At 44.5% G+C, this 15,863-nt stretch overlaps 1 protein-coding gene and 1 long non-coding RNA gene across 3 annotated transcripts; one reads left to right on the top strand and one right to left on the bottom strand.

Moving 5' to 3' along the window:
• The first annotated feature begins 330 nt into the window (after positions 1-330).
• Positions 331-2,672, top strand: ATP5IF1 (ATP synthase inhibitory factor subunit 1). Its single transcript, XM_006049653.3, has 3 exons — positions 331-507; positions 610-701; positions 2,401-2,672. The coding sequence occupies exons 1-3, from the start codon at positions 421-423 to the stop codon at positions 2,549-2,551; spliced, it is 330 nt and encodes a 109-aa protein (XP_006049715.1). The 5' UTR covers positions 331-420; the 3' UTR covers positions 2,552-2,672.
• An 8,379-nt stretch (positions 2,673-11,051) lies between these two features.
• LOC123332215 lies at positions 11,052-15,837 on the bottom strand. Of its 2 annotated transcripts, XR_006549009.2 has the most exons (3): positions 15,701-15,837; positions 12,171-12,270; positions 11,052-11,689 (listed from the first exon to the last, which is right to left on the bottom strand). It is a non-coding gene; the product is annotated as an uncharacterized LOC123332215 (long non-coding RNA). The 2 variants fall into 2 exon arrangements; XR_006549008.1 differs by lacking the exon at positions 11,052-11,689 and having other exon boundaries at positions 12,034-12,270.
• Positions 15,838-15,863: the final 26 nt, after the last annotated feature.

Here is a 15,863-nt window from a genome sequence, read left to right as displayed (position 1 = left end):
TGCTAGTAGTCCAGAAAAATGGAGGCTTCCTTTGGGTGTTTAACAATAACATGAGAGTAGGAATGGTGAGGTGGGGGTGGACGCCACGCCCAGTTCTGATAGATCCAAGAGCCGAAACCTTGGCTACTGCCTCTCTGTTCCAGCTTTTCCCCAATCTCCTCCATTATTTTTCTCCAGTCCTTTGACCCTGGAGCCCTTGCTAGGGGTTGGCTAGGAATGGGCCCGCCCCTCTGTCAGGATTCGCCACAAACTACAGGAACCCCGCCTCTCCCTCGCATGATTCGCTACTCCTGGCTTCATCCCGCCTCTCCAGCGAAATGATTGGCTGCCTGTCCAGCAGGGCCGTTAGCGCCCGCGGAGAAGCTGCGCCTAAGGAGAAGCTGCACTTCAGGTCACTGGAGGGGTGCTTCACTGACATCAATGGCAGCCACGGCGTTGGCGGCGCGTACCCGGCAGGCCGTCTGGAGCGTCTGGGCAATGCAAGGCCGAGGCTTTGGCTCGGAACCGGTACGCCAGCGGCAGGGTCCGCTGCCCCAGCCCTGAGCGCGGATTCCTCCTCTCTCCCCACCCCGCCGGCGTCTGTACCAATGCCCCCGTCTCTCTCCGCAGGGAGATAATGTTAGGTCCAGTGCGGGCGCGGTCCGGGACGCCGGTGGGGCCTTCGGAAAAAGAGAGCAGGCCGAAGAGGAGCGATACTTCCGGTGAGGCCCTGGGGACCCCGAGTCCAGCCCTAGATCCCTCACGGCCTTCCAGTCCCTCTTCAATTGTCAGTTGCCCCCACGCATCCCTCCCTAGCGTCCTGCGGCGTCCCATCCACACCCGACGCCACCCCACCTCACCCCGCCAGACAGACCCAACAGGCCCCTGAACCTGTTAACACCCAAGGCTTGAGGGCCCGACTGTCGCCACCTGTGGGCTTCCGGTGCCCTGCCGAATCCCACGGCCCCATATCCAAGTCATTTCCACCTGCGGGTCTGCAGACCTCGACTCATGTCTTCCTGAGTCATCTGCCGTCTCCACCCATGGAGTTCTACCCGCATCGTGCAGAACGCCCCCACCCCCCCAATTCCTCCCAGAGCGTCTAGATCCAACGGTTCCACTATCTGCAGACTCACTAAGCCTGACTCTCTCGGCCCTTATCCCAGGCCGTAGCTTGCCAGCCCCGCAAGGATGGATTCCCTGATTCTTCAGACCCTCAGCCATTTCTAGACGCTTCTGCCTCTGCAACTCGCCTCAGCGAGTGGGGTCGTAGGAGCATGTGGCAGCTGCACGTGGTTGGGACACCCATCCCCCCTTTTCTTGGAGACTTGGCCGGCTCCGCCCAGCCCAGCCTTTAGGAGCATGGATTGGGCTGGGCCTGTCTACCCTGTTTACCAACCTCGAGTTATCTTATACTGACTTGTATCCACCGTGGGGAGCAGCGTGGAACTAATGTATCTTCTGCTGTCCTTGGCCTGTCTTTTCTCTTCTGCCCTCTCTTGCTCACTATTAAGGATTATCACCATGGCACCTGTCATACCAGAGAGACAAGGTGCAGCCCTTAGAGACCATCTAATTGGCCTCCCACATTTTACATTTATGGAAAACAGAAGCCTATATGTGGCTAAACCAACATTTGAATCATCCGTTCCTGAGACCTAAATTGGACTCAAGAGACCACTTTTATTTTTCCTCCCCTTCATTTTGGTCTTTACAGAGGGCCTTGCAGTCCTCAGGCAAAGACAGCCCTAGATAAACTGTGGTAAGACACATATATTTGTCCTTTAACTATGCACCTTCATATCTCCCCACCTCCTTTTGCTCTTTTACCCCCCAGAAAGGGATTCTGTTCTCTGGGTTGTTTCTCTAATAAGTCCTTCAGGTAGGGACTTAAGTTACACCTCTCTGGAGTTTTCTACTGAATCTGAAAGGACTCCTTCATTAGCGGAGGAATTTCAGGCACTAGCACCAGGACAGGATGGAGCGGCCTGGTGGGCTGCAGTCCATGGGGTCGCAAAGAGTCGGACATGACTGAGCGACTTCACTTGCACTTTTCACTTTCGTGCATTGGAGAAGGAAATGGCAACCCACTCCAGTGTTCTTGCCTGAAGAATCCCAGGGATGGGGGAGCCTGGTGGGCTGCCGTCTATGGGGTCGCACAGAGTTGGACACGACTGAAGCGACTTAGCAGCAGCAGCAGCAGCACCAGAACAATGGAATCATTTTTGGCTATCTCCTGTAAATGTTGTATCTTAGGATGGAGTCGTCATTCATAGGGGCTTGAAGAGGGTAGAAGAGGATGGCGAGCCAGACTCCTGTGGGGTTGGGATGCCTGTTCTTTGCCTTAGTTATTTCAGGTGCTTAGAGATCTCTTTGGGGTGAAGAACTGGTATTAAACCAAGAGCCACTCTGTCCTTGTAGAGCTCGTGCTAAAGAACAGCTGGCCGCCTTGAAGAAACACCATGAAAATGAGATCTCTCATCATGCAAAGGAGATTGAGCGCCTGCAGAAAGAAATTGAGCGGCATAAGCAGTCGATCAAGAAACTAAAACAGAGTGAGGATGACGACTAAGTGCACAAGTTCTCCACAGAATGGCTACCTATTATCGCCCACTTCTATGTAGACATAATTCTGGTTTAACCTAAATCAACCTGTGTGCTTCCAACAAATTATAATAAATTGTCATTAGTGAGCTGTGTCTAACGCGTCTGTCTGAAGAGGGGTAAGGGGACGCACTAGTGGGCCACTAAAATGAATCAGAAGACAGGGTACCCACAGTAGGAACTTGGAGACAAAGCACAGTGTGAGGAGTGCTGTGCAAGAGGCAGGAAACAGCGTGACACGGGGAACAGAAAGCCCCTTTCCCCTGTCAGACACTGGTCAAGAGGCGTCGGAGAGAGCTTCCTAAGGGATAAATGTCAGTGTATATGGTCAAGAGCAGCCTGGAAAACAGGAGTGGTTGCTTCAGTTCAGTTCAGTCATTCAGTTGTGTCTGACTCTTTATGAGCCCATGAACCTCGGCACGCCAGGCCTCCCTGTCCATCACCAACTTCCGGAGTTTACCCAAACTCATGTCGATTGAGTCGGTGATGCCATCCAGCCATCTCATCCTCTTCTTCATCCCCTTCTCCTGCCCTCAATCTTTCCCAGCATCAGGGTCTTTTCAAATGAGTCAGCTCTTCGCCCAAGTATTGGAGTTTCAGCTTCAACATCAGTCCTTCCAATGAACACCCAGGACTGATCCCCTTTAGGATGGACTTCAAAAGTTGTAATTCAAGGCACCATCAGTAATAATACCATTTTGCATCTATAAAATGGATTAGACAACTCCATGTGAACTAATTACCCTTGTTCTAATTATTCTCATGCAGGTTGAGAAGGCTGGAATTAGAAATCATGTGTCACCTTGGCATCCAGGTGATTAGACTCCTAATCTGTTAACAGCACAGAATTAGAATTATCACTGAAGTTACATTTTGCTTTGCCGAGCATCCTCTTGCTTTAGACTTTAAGGCCTTGAATATTATACAAACTATTTGTGTAACTCTTTTAGACAAAAATGCAAAAAACAACTTCAAGTGACATATGGGCATTGGCAAGATGTTTTCGATTCACCAGTTCAGTAGTAGATCATTTGCCCCAGAATTGTGATGTCATTTGTTTTAAGACAGATGACTTTTTGTTTACACGAAAGGTTTTAGGACCATTGAGTGATAACATCTTCGACAAGTCATTGACCCTATCCTTGCAGACCAGACACTTGATGGCTGTTTCCAAAACTTACCCATAGTGCTGCTGATGGAAGGTTTATTTCTAGATACTCTTGAGGTATGAGTGCTGAGATTCTAGTGGCCAGCAACAAAATGACCTTAAAGATGAGGTATAAGAAATGGTCAAACTAACTCACATACCTTTTTAAAATTTTGAAACACTGCAAAATTTGAAACGTTTAAAAAGTGGTTGAGGAACAAGTAACATCTTCCATTTTGGACTTTTGTGACCAAAAAAAAAAAATGGCACACAAAATCTTGGGAATTCTCTGGTGGTCCAGTGGTTAGGACTCTTGCTTTCACTGCCATGGGCCTGGAGTTCGATTCCTGGAAATAAGATCCCACATGCCCCGAGGCCAAACAGGCAAAGAAAAAAAAAAAAAAAGATTATAGTGTTTGTGACTTCTTATAATCAATATTTTCCTTGTTGGGAATGATGTTCCTAAGTTGATTCCTCAACAGCAGTGTATCATCTGGTCTTGTCCTATGTTTTAAATAAAAATCAGTCTAATGATGATTGAATCAAAGAGTTGAAACTTTAAAATGAAGACAAGGAATCATGAGTTCAAATTTTATTTTTTTTGCCTCACCTGGCAACATGTGGAACTTCCCCATCATAGATCAACCTGAAACCCCTGCAGTGGAAGTCCAGTGGTTAAAACTGAGTTTCAGCTCTTTAAAAAAAGTTTTTGGAGCTGCCTAATTTAAAACTACCTGAGCTTTATGAAAATGGTAACTCATGGCCTTTTTGTTAGGACATACCTGTGGTTAGTTTTCCTATCATGCTATAGTAATGGAAAGATATAACTCTTTTAAAATACTTTAAATTTTTAAAACAAATATATGTTAAAATCCCAAGATAATTTATGTGATACGAACCAGTTACCACAGACACAGCACAGGTCATGAGATTAACCAAAGATCCAGAAGCACCCTCAGGTGGTTCTTAGAATTTGGGAAATACTACAGCAAGGGATTCTTAAAGAAGCCACAAGGCAGCGGCAGCAGCAGCACCTGGGAGCTTGTTAGAAACGCAGATTCCCAGGCCACATCCCAGACCTGCTGAAACTGAGGGTGGAACCCAGCAATGTCATTAAACAAGCTCCCCCAGGTGATTCTGATGTGCCCTGAAGTTTGAGGACCATTCTAAATTCTAATGAAATTTGCTGACATTCTTGAGCACAGGGCACTTTTAATAATCGTCAGACATAGGCAACATATGTGTCAACATAGGCAGATTATTAAGTACAATGAAGATAACTATATATTTAATATAGTTTTTAAATACTATATCTATTCGGTTGTGCGAGGTCTTAGTTGCAGCATGCAGTCTAGTTCCCTGACCAGGGATAGAACCTGGGACCCCTGCATTGGGGCACGAAGTCTCAGCCACTGGAGCACCAGGAAAGTCTCTAATATAGTTCTTAATATGAATGCTATTTTAGGACTTTTTAAAAAATTATTAAGAATTATTCTATACAAAATATATCAGCATTTTCAAACATTGCATTCCACAGAATACAATTTGGAAAATGCTACAGTGGTTTATTGCATTAGTTAAAATCTTTTTGTTTACAAGTAACAGAAACCAGCACTGGCTGGCTTATGGAGGAGAAAAACAGTACTTTACTGGAAGAACGGGCTATTGGCTCACAGAATCTCAAGACCTGAACAAACAAAACTCAGGAAAGGCAGGGGCCAGAGAAGCCCTGAAAAGTGCAGGAGATCTGTCTAAGCTTTCTAACCACCTGTGTCAGAAACATTAAAAAAAAAAAAAGAATTTCTATGGAATTTTACACGAGATTAACAATTATTTAATAATTGCATGAAAATTTATATTTATGGAGCACTTTATAATTATTTACTCATTAAATCTCATTATATTTCTGGTAAATAGGTTCATACACCATAAGCTTAATTTTATAACCAAGGTAAACAAAAGCAGGGAATTGGGAATAACTTTCTCAAGGTCACACAAGCAGGTTTGTGCTAAGCAAGGACTTTACTTTAGAACTCCTGTTCCCACAGTCTTGAGTTGCAGTGGTTCAGGTACCTGTTAGCTCCCTCCTCAACGTGGAACAGGTTGGGGGTGGTGGGTCTTGCCAGGACCATTGGGGATGACCCAGGATTATCCCACTATTTTCAAATATGCATTGCTGCATATTCTATGGATTCCAGTTTCATACTTCTAAAATGTATTCATTTAATTTTCAATATAAAAATTTTATTTAGTATCTACTACATGCTGGACACTTGGTAAACACTGGGAATTCAACTACAAAATAATTCCCACTCCTGTCCTTGTGGAACCCACAGCCTATTGGCAAAGTCAAGTGGTTAAACAACAATGTCGTTCTAATGGGGTGAATTTAGAATGTTGGGGGAGGTCGTGGGACAGGCACTCAGTGCAGACCTGGGAGAGACATAACAGCAGCCAGGTAAACAGGAGAGACTGGCATTCAAGACCGAGTGACAGCCTCTGGCATTGGGAGAGGTCCTTGGCTCCTGGGGAGTCGACAATAGTCCAGCCTTTCTATCTGCTTCACGGAGGGATCGCTGCAGGGCTGGGGAGGAGGGAGTGTAGGAAGTTCTGTGACTCTGCCCAGGGCTGAGCGGGCCTCCTGTAAGCTGACTCAGTCACCGTGTCCCACTCCTCAGTCCTTCCTTTCTTCTTTCCATCCTCTCCCCCTCCTTTGCTCCTTTCCCTCTTCTTTTTAAGTACAGTCCTTTACTAGAGCAGAAAACACCTAAACCACTTTTACCCTTGAGGAGTCTTCAACCTCAAACATCAGAAAGGAACAAAAAGCTTGGGAGCAGGCAAAGGAACAAAGAAGTACAAGGAGATTTATGCCAACACTTTACACGCTAGGCTACCCAACACAATCTCGCAATTAGCAGATGCCACAGGTTCCCCCTTGCTCATCATCCTTTTTATTAACTTGAGATAAAATTCACATGACATAAAATTAATCATTAACCATTTAAAGTGTAAAATTCAGGGGCATTTAGTATATTCACAATGTTGTGCAAACATTCGAGACATTTTCATCACCCCAGAAGGAAATTCCGCACCCATTAAGCTGTCACTCTCCATTTCCCCCTCAACCCAGCCCCTGGCAACCGCTAGCCTGCTTTCTGTCTCCATAGACTTGCCTATTCTGAATCAACATGCAAATGGAATCATACAGTATGTAACATTTTGTGTCTAGCTTCTTTCACTTAGAGTAAGGTTTTCAAGGTCCATCTGTGTAACATGGTTTAAACTTTTATGTATTTATTTTTGACTGCTCTGGGTCTTCGTGGCTGCACGTGGGCTTTCTCAAATTGCGATGAGCAGGGGCTTCTCTCTAGTTGCAGTGCTTGGGTTTCTCATTGCGATGGTTTCTTATGGCTCTAGGGTACATGGGCTTAGTTGCCCTGCAGCACATGGAATCTTCCCAAACCAGGAATGGAACCTATGTCACCTACATTGGCAAGTGTATTCTTAACCACTAGACCACCAGGGAAGTCCCATTCCATTTTTTAAAATTATTTATTTTTAATTGAAGGATAATTGCTTTACAGTATTGTGTTGGTTTCTGCCAAACATCAACGTGAATCATCCATAGGTTTACATATGTCCCCTCCCTCTTGAACCTCCCTGCCACCTCCCTCCCCATCCCACACCTCCATTCCATTGTTTAATAGCAGAATAATATTCCATTGTGTGGCTATATCACACTTTTGACTATCCATTCATCAACTGATGGACATTCGGCTTGCTTCCACCTTTTGGCTGTTGTGAATAGTGCTGCTAAAAATATTCCTGTACAAGTATTTATTTGGACACCTGTTTTCAGTTCTTTTGGATAAATACCTAAGCGTGAAACTGCTGGATCATAGAGAAATTCTATATTTAACCTATTGAGGAACTGCCAATCTGTTTTTACACAGCAGCATTTTGCATTCCCACCAACAATGTACAGAGATCCAGTTTCTTCACACCCTCACTGACATTTCTTACACGTGATTTTTTGATTCTAGTGGTAGCTCGTCATGGTTTTGATTTGCATTTCTCTGATGACCAATAATATTGAGCATCTTTTTGTGTGCTTATTGGCCATTTGTCTGTCTTCTTTGAATAAACATCACTTCAAGTCCTGTGCCTATTTTAAATTGGATTATTTGTCTTTTTGTCATTAAGTTCCCAGAATTTTTTAAATTAATTAACTCATTTGTCTGCGCCAGGTCTTAGCTTCAGCACACAGGATCTTTAGTTGTGGCATGCATACTCTTAGTTGTGGAATGTGGGATGTGGCTCCCTAACCAAGGATGGAACCCAGGCCCCCTGCATTGGGAGCTTGGAGTCTTAGCCACCAGACCACCAAGGAAGCCCCCAGAATTCTTCATATGTGATGGCTACTAGACCTTAATTGGACTTCCCTGGTGGCTCAGATGGTAAAGCGTCTGCCTACAATGTGGGAGACCTGGGTGCAATCCCTGGGTCGGAAAGATCTCCTGGAGAAGGAAATGGTAACCCACTCTAGTATTCTTGGCCTGGAAAATCCCATGGACGGAGAAGCCTGGTAGGCTACAGTCCATGGGGTCGCAGAGTCGGACACAACTGAGCGATTTCACTTTCACTTTCAGACCGTAATTAGCTATATACTTTGCAAAATTTTCTCCCACTCTGTGATTTTAGATGAGGTCATGACAGTAGGACCCTCACGATGAGATTAGTGCCCTTCTAAGAAGAGACATCAGTCAGCTTGCTTACTCACTCTCTGCCATCTGTGGACAACGAGAAGGCAGCCATTTGCAAGCCAGGACGAGAGCTCTCCTCAGAACCCAACATGCTGGCACCTTATCTTGGAGTTCCAGACTCCAGACTCTGACAAAACAAATTTCTGTTTTTTTCAAACTTACCCAGTCTACGATATTTTGTTATGGCAGCCTGACCTAAGATAGGCATCAAAAATATTCACAGAAATAAACTTTGAAAAGTCTTTACAGTTAGCGTCAAGAGAAATACATTTGTTCACAGTCTTTGACTCATGAATTTGCTCCTAGAAACGTAACCTAAGAGACTAATCAGGAATATAATGCAATATTTTGTATGTAAGAGTTTCATCTCACTTTGACATAAAATATTGAAAAATGTCTAGCAATAGATATTAATGAATGTGACACGTGAACATTCTACAACCATTAAAAATTATGTTGTAGGGGAATTCCCTGGTGGTTCAGTGGCTAAAGCTCAACTCTTTCTGCCACAAGACATCAAGAACCTTCATGAAGACATCAAGAGCTTCATTAAAAAAGAATTACTAAAAAAAAAGAAAACCTATCAGTAAAATCACATTATTATGAACTTTAAACAAATTAAAGAATATTTAATTTTTGAAAATCATCATGAATTATAATAAGTAGAAAAAGCAGGCTCCACACCCATACATAATTTATATACTGTTTAGTCACTAAATCGTGTCGGATTCTTTGCAACCCCGTGGACTGTAGTCTGCCAGGCTTCTCTGTCCACAGGATTTCTCAGGCAAGAATACTGGAGTGGGTTGCCATTTCCTTCTCCAGGGGATCCTCCTGACACAAGGATCCAACCCAAGGCTCTTGGGTCTCCTGCATTGGTAGGCAGATTCTTTACCACTGAACCACCTGGGAAGTCCACATAATTTATATACTGTAAATATAAGCATAGGTTAAAGAATTAGTATATAATAGTAACATTTTATTTATATATAATAAATATACGCAAAAATAAAAGCCAATATGTTAACACTGAATCTCTCTTGGTAGTAGGATTAGAATTCAAAGGGTTTCCCTCTACCCCCTTCTTTCCCCCCTTCAGTTCTTTGAAAGTATCTTTTTTTTAAAGTTACAAATGTACTACATCTTGGCTTTTAAGCGATTATTAAATAAGTGTAGTGTATAAAGTCTTATAATTTCTCTATTATCCCTTTATCTCCGAGGTAACTGGATCCTAACAGTTTGTTGCAAACTGCATACATTTCCAGACTTTTGTTGCGTCTGTGTAATCACCAACATATCTACATCATTCTGAATGTATCACCGTGCATCTGTTTTTTGTTTCATTGTTTTAACCTAACATTAAATTCAGCACATCTTTTCATTTCACGTAGAGCACCTACAATACAGCACGAATAGCTATCTCCTTCTGCTTCTGTGCGGCATTATGTTTCCTTGTGTAGACCAATCTGTTTATTACTTTAACCAGTCCTCTTTGATGAACATTTTGGTTGTTTCTAGGTTTACACTTTTACAGCAATAGAACAATGAACAGGAGTAATACCGGTTTAGAGTAGAAAGCGTGAAAAACCTTTTTTTAAAGGGTGGAGGGGATATCATTTCAGGTTATTTCTTTTGTAGCTTTATCCTTTTCTGTACTTTCCAGTATTCTGCAATAATATATGTTACATAATTTGGAAAGGAAAAACATGAACTAAAACCAAAAGTTGATTAACAGAAGAAAAGGAAACAAGTGCGAAAAAAAGAAATGTAAAGCTAACGGCGTAGTCCCCGCCCCCTCCCCTGGGGGTGGGATCGACAGAGGGAGGGGCGGGCCGCCGCAGTTCGCACCAATCAGAGGCCGGTTGATTAGCGAGGAGAATTTGGAGACACTCCACGCCCAGCAATCAGCCTCGGGGTTATGCTTCCCTTAGCGGCCTGGAAACCAGCCTGGGCCTATCGGGAGTGCCGCTGTGAGCTGCTACTGGCTGCCAGATAGCCCCGCCCATCTTCCTGCTCATTGGCAGCCACCGTTTTCGTAAGGAGAGCCTGTTGCTGAGCAAAAAGAAGTAGGCGCCGCGGCTTTTGCTCGGGAGAGGCTTTTAGACCGCAAAGGTACTGGGCGCCCTTGGGTCAGAAAAGCAACATGACTAACCTTCTTTTATTCAGTCCCTGCTAAATGCCAGGCTTCGTGCTCCAAAGTTTTAAATTTAATTGTCATGACCACTTTCTTGAACACCCAACTATCTACCAGTCACTGAGCTAGGTACTTTAAAATAAGAAAAGTTTAGTTCAGTCGCTCAGTCGTGTCCGACTCTTTGCGACCCCATAGACTGCAGCACGCCAGGCTTTCCTGTCCATCACCAACTCCCGGAAGCCTACTCAAACTCATGTCCATGGAGTTAGTGATGCCATCTAACTATCTCATCCTCTGTCGTCTCCTCTTCCTGCCGTCAGTCTTTCCCAGCATCAGGTCTTTTCCAGTGAGTCAGTTCTTTGCACCTGGTGGCCAAGGTATTGAAGCTTCAGCATCAGTCCTTCCAATGAATATTCAGGACTGACTTCCTTTAGGATTGACTGGTTTGATCTCCTTGCAATCCAAGGGACTCTCATACGTCTTCTCCAACACCACAGTTCATACCATTTAAATGATCATTACTGTTTATTGAGCACCTAATCTTCATCAAGCCTGGTTAAGAGACTCATATGCATTAGCTCTCATCCACGCAATAACCCCTGAAGGTAAATGTTATAGCCCCATTTTACAAAACAGGAAACAAGTTCCGAGAGGTGAAGTGACTTGCCCATGTTCCCACAGCTCTAAAGTGTTGGAACTAGACCCTTCAATTCTGACATCCTGCTTCCAAGTACAACTGGAGGCAGGAAAGGCTTCTGAGGGAAGGAAGAGGTGGAAAGGGATGGTGGCAAGGCTCTAGGGCACTGCTCCAGTGATAGGCCTCAGGGTAATTGTCTGTGAATGGAATATATGCAGCCTCGGGGCCTGGAGGACAGGGGGAGAGAGGGTGAGCAAAACTGCAGTGCGAAGACACTTCTGTCTCTAAACGGGAGGCTCTTTGGGCAGTCTGCAGGTGGCCCTAGATTAGGGGCCTGGATCCCAAGTTTTCTAAATTCTGCTCTCTGATCAGCTTCTTGGGAGACCTTTGGCAAATGCCTTCTCTCTGGACTTCAGGATTCCTGCCTATAAGGTGAGAGAGTAAGTCAAGATAACATGAAGTGCATTTGGGCGAGGGGCAGAGGAAAGCGGGGTGGTCTCCGGGAAGTCTGGTTCCTGCTGGCAGTAAGGAAATCCTCATAGTCTTAGATGTTGCCTGGCCTCTTTTAAGGATCTGACAATTCTGGGAACTCAAAAATCTACCTTTTTCCCCAGCCGGTTCTGAGCTATAACAGAGCCTGCCTGCAGGGTGCGCTGAGGGCTCACGGCCTACTGAACCAAACTGGAGCTCAGGTTTTGTGTTTTATTTTTTAAGAGGGGTGAATTTTGTTTTTAATTTATTGGGGTTTTTGGGCCGCATCTCGCCGAACTTCCCCCACCAAGGATCATCTCGCACCCCCTCCAGTGGAAGCAGCAGAGTGTTAACCACTGGACTGCCAGGGAAATCCAAGAGGGGTGAACTTTTTGAAATCTGAAGATTTCTGTCCTCAGGATACAATCAAGTTACCTGAATTATATGTAATGCCCAACACCAGTTCTTCTCACACTTCCTCTGGAGAGTTAGAGCTATTTTCAATTCCTTTGTTTTCCAGATGAAGAAACAGATCCTAAGAGATTAAAAAAAAAAAATCACTTTGGATCACATAGCTAAAAACTAGAACCCTAGTTGTCTGATTCCTGGGCAGGGCTCTTCGGAGAGGGTTGGTTCTGCTTTCAAGAGTCTGTGGCTGTTCTGCCCCCTAATGCACAATTCCTGGGGACAATGTCAATTTTGATTGTATAACTTGACAGCTCAGGACCTGTCAGCCAGAAGGCCCTCCCTCAGCACCTAGCAGAATGCCTGCTGAATGAGTAATTAAATGAATGAATGTGTGAATGAGCCACAGAGATTGAGTCTGCTTTGGTTTTATCAAATAAGTCACCTGGAGTTGGATTTCTTTCCTGAAATTCCCTCAAGGCAGAAATGATATTCTAAAATGGAAGGGGAGGGTGTGGCAAACAATAAGAGCTCAGAAGATTACATCTGAGTTGATAAATCATAGCCCCAGATCTGGTCAGGGTATAAAAATATTCTATCATATTGCATTTGGGATTAAAAAATTAATTTATGAAGAATGAATTCAGAACAGATGAGAATTCCATTAGGGTTAAAATCTGTGAGAAGGTCTGAAGCGAAAGGAGCCTCAGAAACATTTCAAATAGCATCTAGATGTACCTTCAGGACTGGAATGTGACTGAGGAATAAAAGAAAGCATTGACCAATCAGTGGCCTCAACAGAGCTGATGCAAGAGTGGAGAGAAGGGCAACAGGAGGTGGATCTTTCCTGAACCAAAAATACGAGGCATGGGGGAGGGGAGGAACAAATTTGGCAGTATCACCTGGGCTGGAAGCTTCAGTGCTGGATTTCCAGTCCGGCACAGTGCCTGATACACACTAGATGGTCAATAAATGTTTAGTGAATTAAAGAGTGAGGGAAGAAGCCTGAGCCCCAACCAGCACGTTCGCTGTGGAGGTGGTTTAGTGATTCATCTTTTCACTGGCTCCTTTTGCTCAGATTCCAACTACCCTAAGTACTTTCTGATGATAATTTGGCTTTTCACGGTATAAAGAGGTTCTAGCCTATCAATCATGGGTCACTTAACAATTACGTTTCTCACTCCCAATTAATATATTGGAATTCTGCTTTATACATCAGTTCCTTGTGCCACCCTGCTTCTTACATATTCAGGTCTTTCATCAGTGATGCAGTGGAGTTTCTGCTTTGGAGTCATTCCTGTCTACATTTGAATTCTTACTCAATATATTACTAAGCTGTCTGACTTTTGCCAACACACCTCTCGAGCCTCAGTATCCTCATCTGTCAGATGGGGGCATAATGCCTACTTCATGATATTGTGGTGAGAATTACATGAGATAACAGATGAATCCTGGATTATCCTTGGAGCTCAGTAAGTAGTAGTATCTGTGTCCCTTCCAAGCTTTCCTTCAAAGGAGATTGGGTCACAAAATCTCATTCAATTGAGAATATCAGTATCTCTTGCTTTTCACAAATTTACTGACTTTGTAAGTGAAGCCTTGGGAATGATTTAGTTGCTTCCTTGAAGGTTCTAAAGAGTCATTATGCTACAGAGGAGGGCAACTCATATTCATTAATATAAAAGTAGTTCCCAAGGACTCACTGATGCTGCAGCTCCAATACTTTGGCCATCAGATGTGAGGAATTGACTCATGAGAAAAGACCCTGATGCTGGGAAACATTGAAGGCAGGAGAAGGGGACAACTGAGGACAAGATGGTTGGATGGCATCACCGACTCAATGGACATGAGTTTGAGCAGGCTCCGGGAGTTGGTGATGGACAGGGAAGCCTGGCATGGTGCAATCCATGGGGTTGCAAAGAGTCGGACACGACTGAGCAACTGAACTGAACTGAGGACTCACTACATGCTAGTGGGAGACAGAGAGACAATAAGACACAGTTCCTGCCTTCGGGGAGTTCTGACACAGTCTGGTGCAGTCAAAAGAAGACCCTGACACAAAGCTTTACTTTTCTGAGTTTGGGTTTCCTCACTTTGCAAACGTGGTCAGTAACATTCTATTGTTAGTTGGAGAGAAGGGGTAAGACATGCAAATATGATAACAAGACTGCGTCAGATTTGAAGACCAATGGTACAAAAATGTAGAAACAATGTGTTGAGGAGTTAAACAGCGGTAGAGCTTATTTACAGCTCAGTTGAAAAAAGCAATACTTTCTGTAGGAAGTGGCATTTTTAAGCTTTCATTCAGACCACAGTTACTAATAAAGGCATTAATTGCTGGGCTAGAGTTCAGTGGCCAGAGATTTGCAGAGAGAAAGGCTTGAAGATCAAACAAGGAACATGAAGGTGGCAGGTGATTAGGCTAGAAAAGATATATTGAGGCAGATCTTGGCAGATATTGAATGCCAGTGTAGGGGTTTGACCTTCATTCTGTGACTGATGAAATACTAGTAAAGTTGATCTAAACATTTGACATTACGGAGTATATTTTAAAAGTAAAAGCTGAACCTGACATATTTGAGGAGGGTGACTTAGAGGGGAATTCAATAAGGAAGATTTAGTCAACAAGGGCATGTTATTGGCAGTTTATTTTGTTAGGTGGCACAGGGCAGAAGACAAAGATGTCAAGATGTGGGCCCTGTCCTCAAGGAGCTTATAATCAAAACTCATGTCCACAGAAAAGTACAACACAAGGTAGACTGTAATAAGTGTGATAACAGAGCCCCAGCCCAAGGGTCTGAGCTTGGCTGAGAATGAGGTTAATTTACCTCTCCCAAGAGTCTGGAGACCAAGTCAGACTTGGGAAGCCCCAGAGGGGCTGTTGGAGGTCATCTAGTCCACTTGAGCTCCTGCTGGGATTCTCTATCCCTAGCAAACATTAACTTTGAAACAAAAAGTGGAGCTCTGAAGAAAAACTGTCAAGAGGCTGCTGCTGTGGGAAGTAAACAGAAGAAGATGAAGTCAGCTTTGAGGTGCTGGTAGAAGCAACTTCTCCCAAATGGAGAGTGGAAGGCCAGGAAATGGATGAGATGGGGAGGGAGAGTGTCCCTGGGGAGAGGAAAGATGAAAACAGAAACTAGGGGAACACCCACGTTCCGGGAGGTGGGAGGAGAAAGAAGAGTCAGAGGAGTGGCCAGAGAGAGAAGGGAGGGGGGGAAAAAACAGTAGAATACCTTGTCACAAAGTTTTTAGAAGAGGGGGGATAGAAGGCAAGGTGGGAGGCCCCAAGGGAGCAGAAGAGGGGAAACTGCAGCAACAGGGTTTGAGGTTAGACATGCAGTTGCCCAGGAGATTCCAATGAATGAAGGCTTCTCCAGAGACTCCACAAATAAGCTGGATTCCCTGTGTCTGGTACATTCTAAGGTGGCGCCTTCCCGGAGGCCAGAAGAACAGGGCTGTGTGCTCAGATCTCCAAAGATCGGGCGGTCAGCTCTGTAATTAGCACTACCTCTCCTAACCCGAACCAGTCCCTCCAGGAACCGAAAAGCTGAAGAACATACTTGGGAGGGATTTCACACCCATGTGTCTCTGGCCCAGCCCGGTGAAGTCCCGTTTCATCATGCAGCTTTAGTGACTCTGCGGGGCTGTCACTCTCATCTGGTATTGCCAACATTCTGACTAAAGCCTCTTGCAAAAGTTTGCAGCATTCGCCGGAGGCTGACT

The sequence above is a fragment of the Bubalus bubalis genome, chromosome 2 (genome assembly GCF_019923935.1).
Source record: "Bubalus bubalis isolate 160015118507 breed Murrah chromosome 2, NDDB_SH_1, whole genome shotgun sequence".
In the NCBI taxonomy this organism is placed as follows: domain Eukaryota; kingdom Metazoa; phylum Chordata; class Mammalia; order Artiodactyla; family Bovidae; genus Bubalus; species Bubalus bubalis.
The sequence above is the reverse complement of the archived record's forward strand: the minus strand, read 5'-3'. Positions and strand labels throughout refer to the sequence as shown.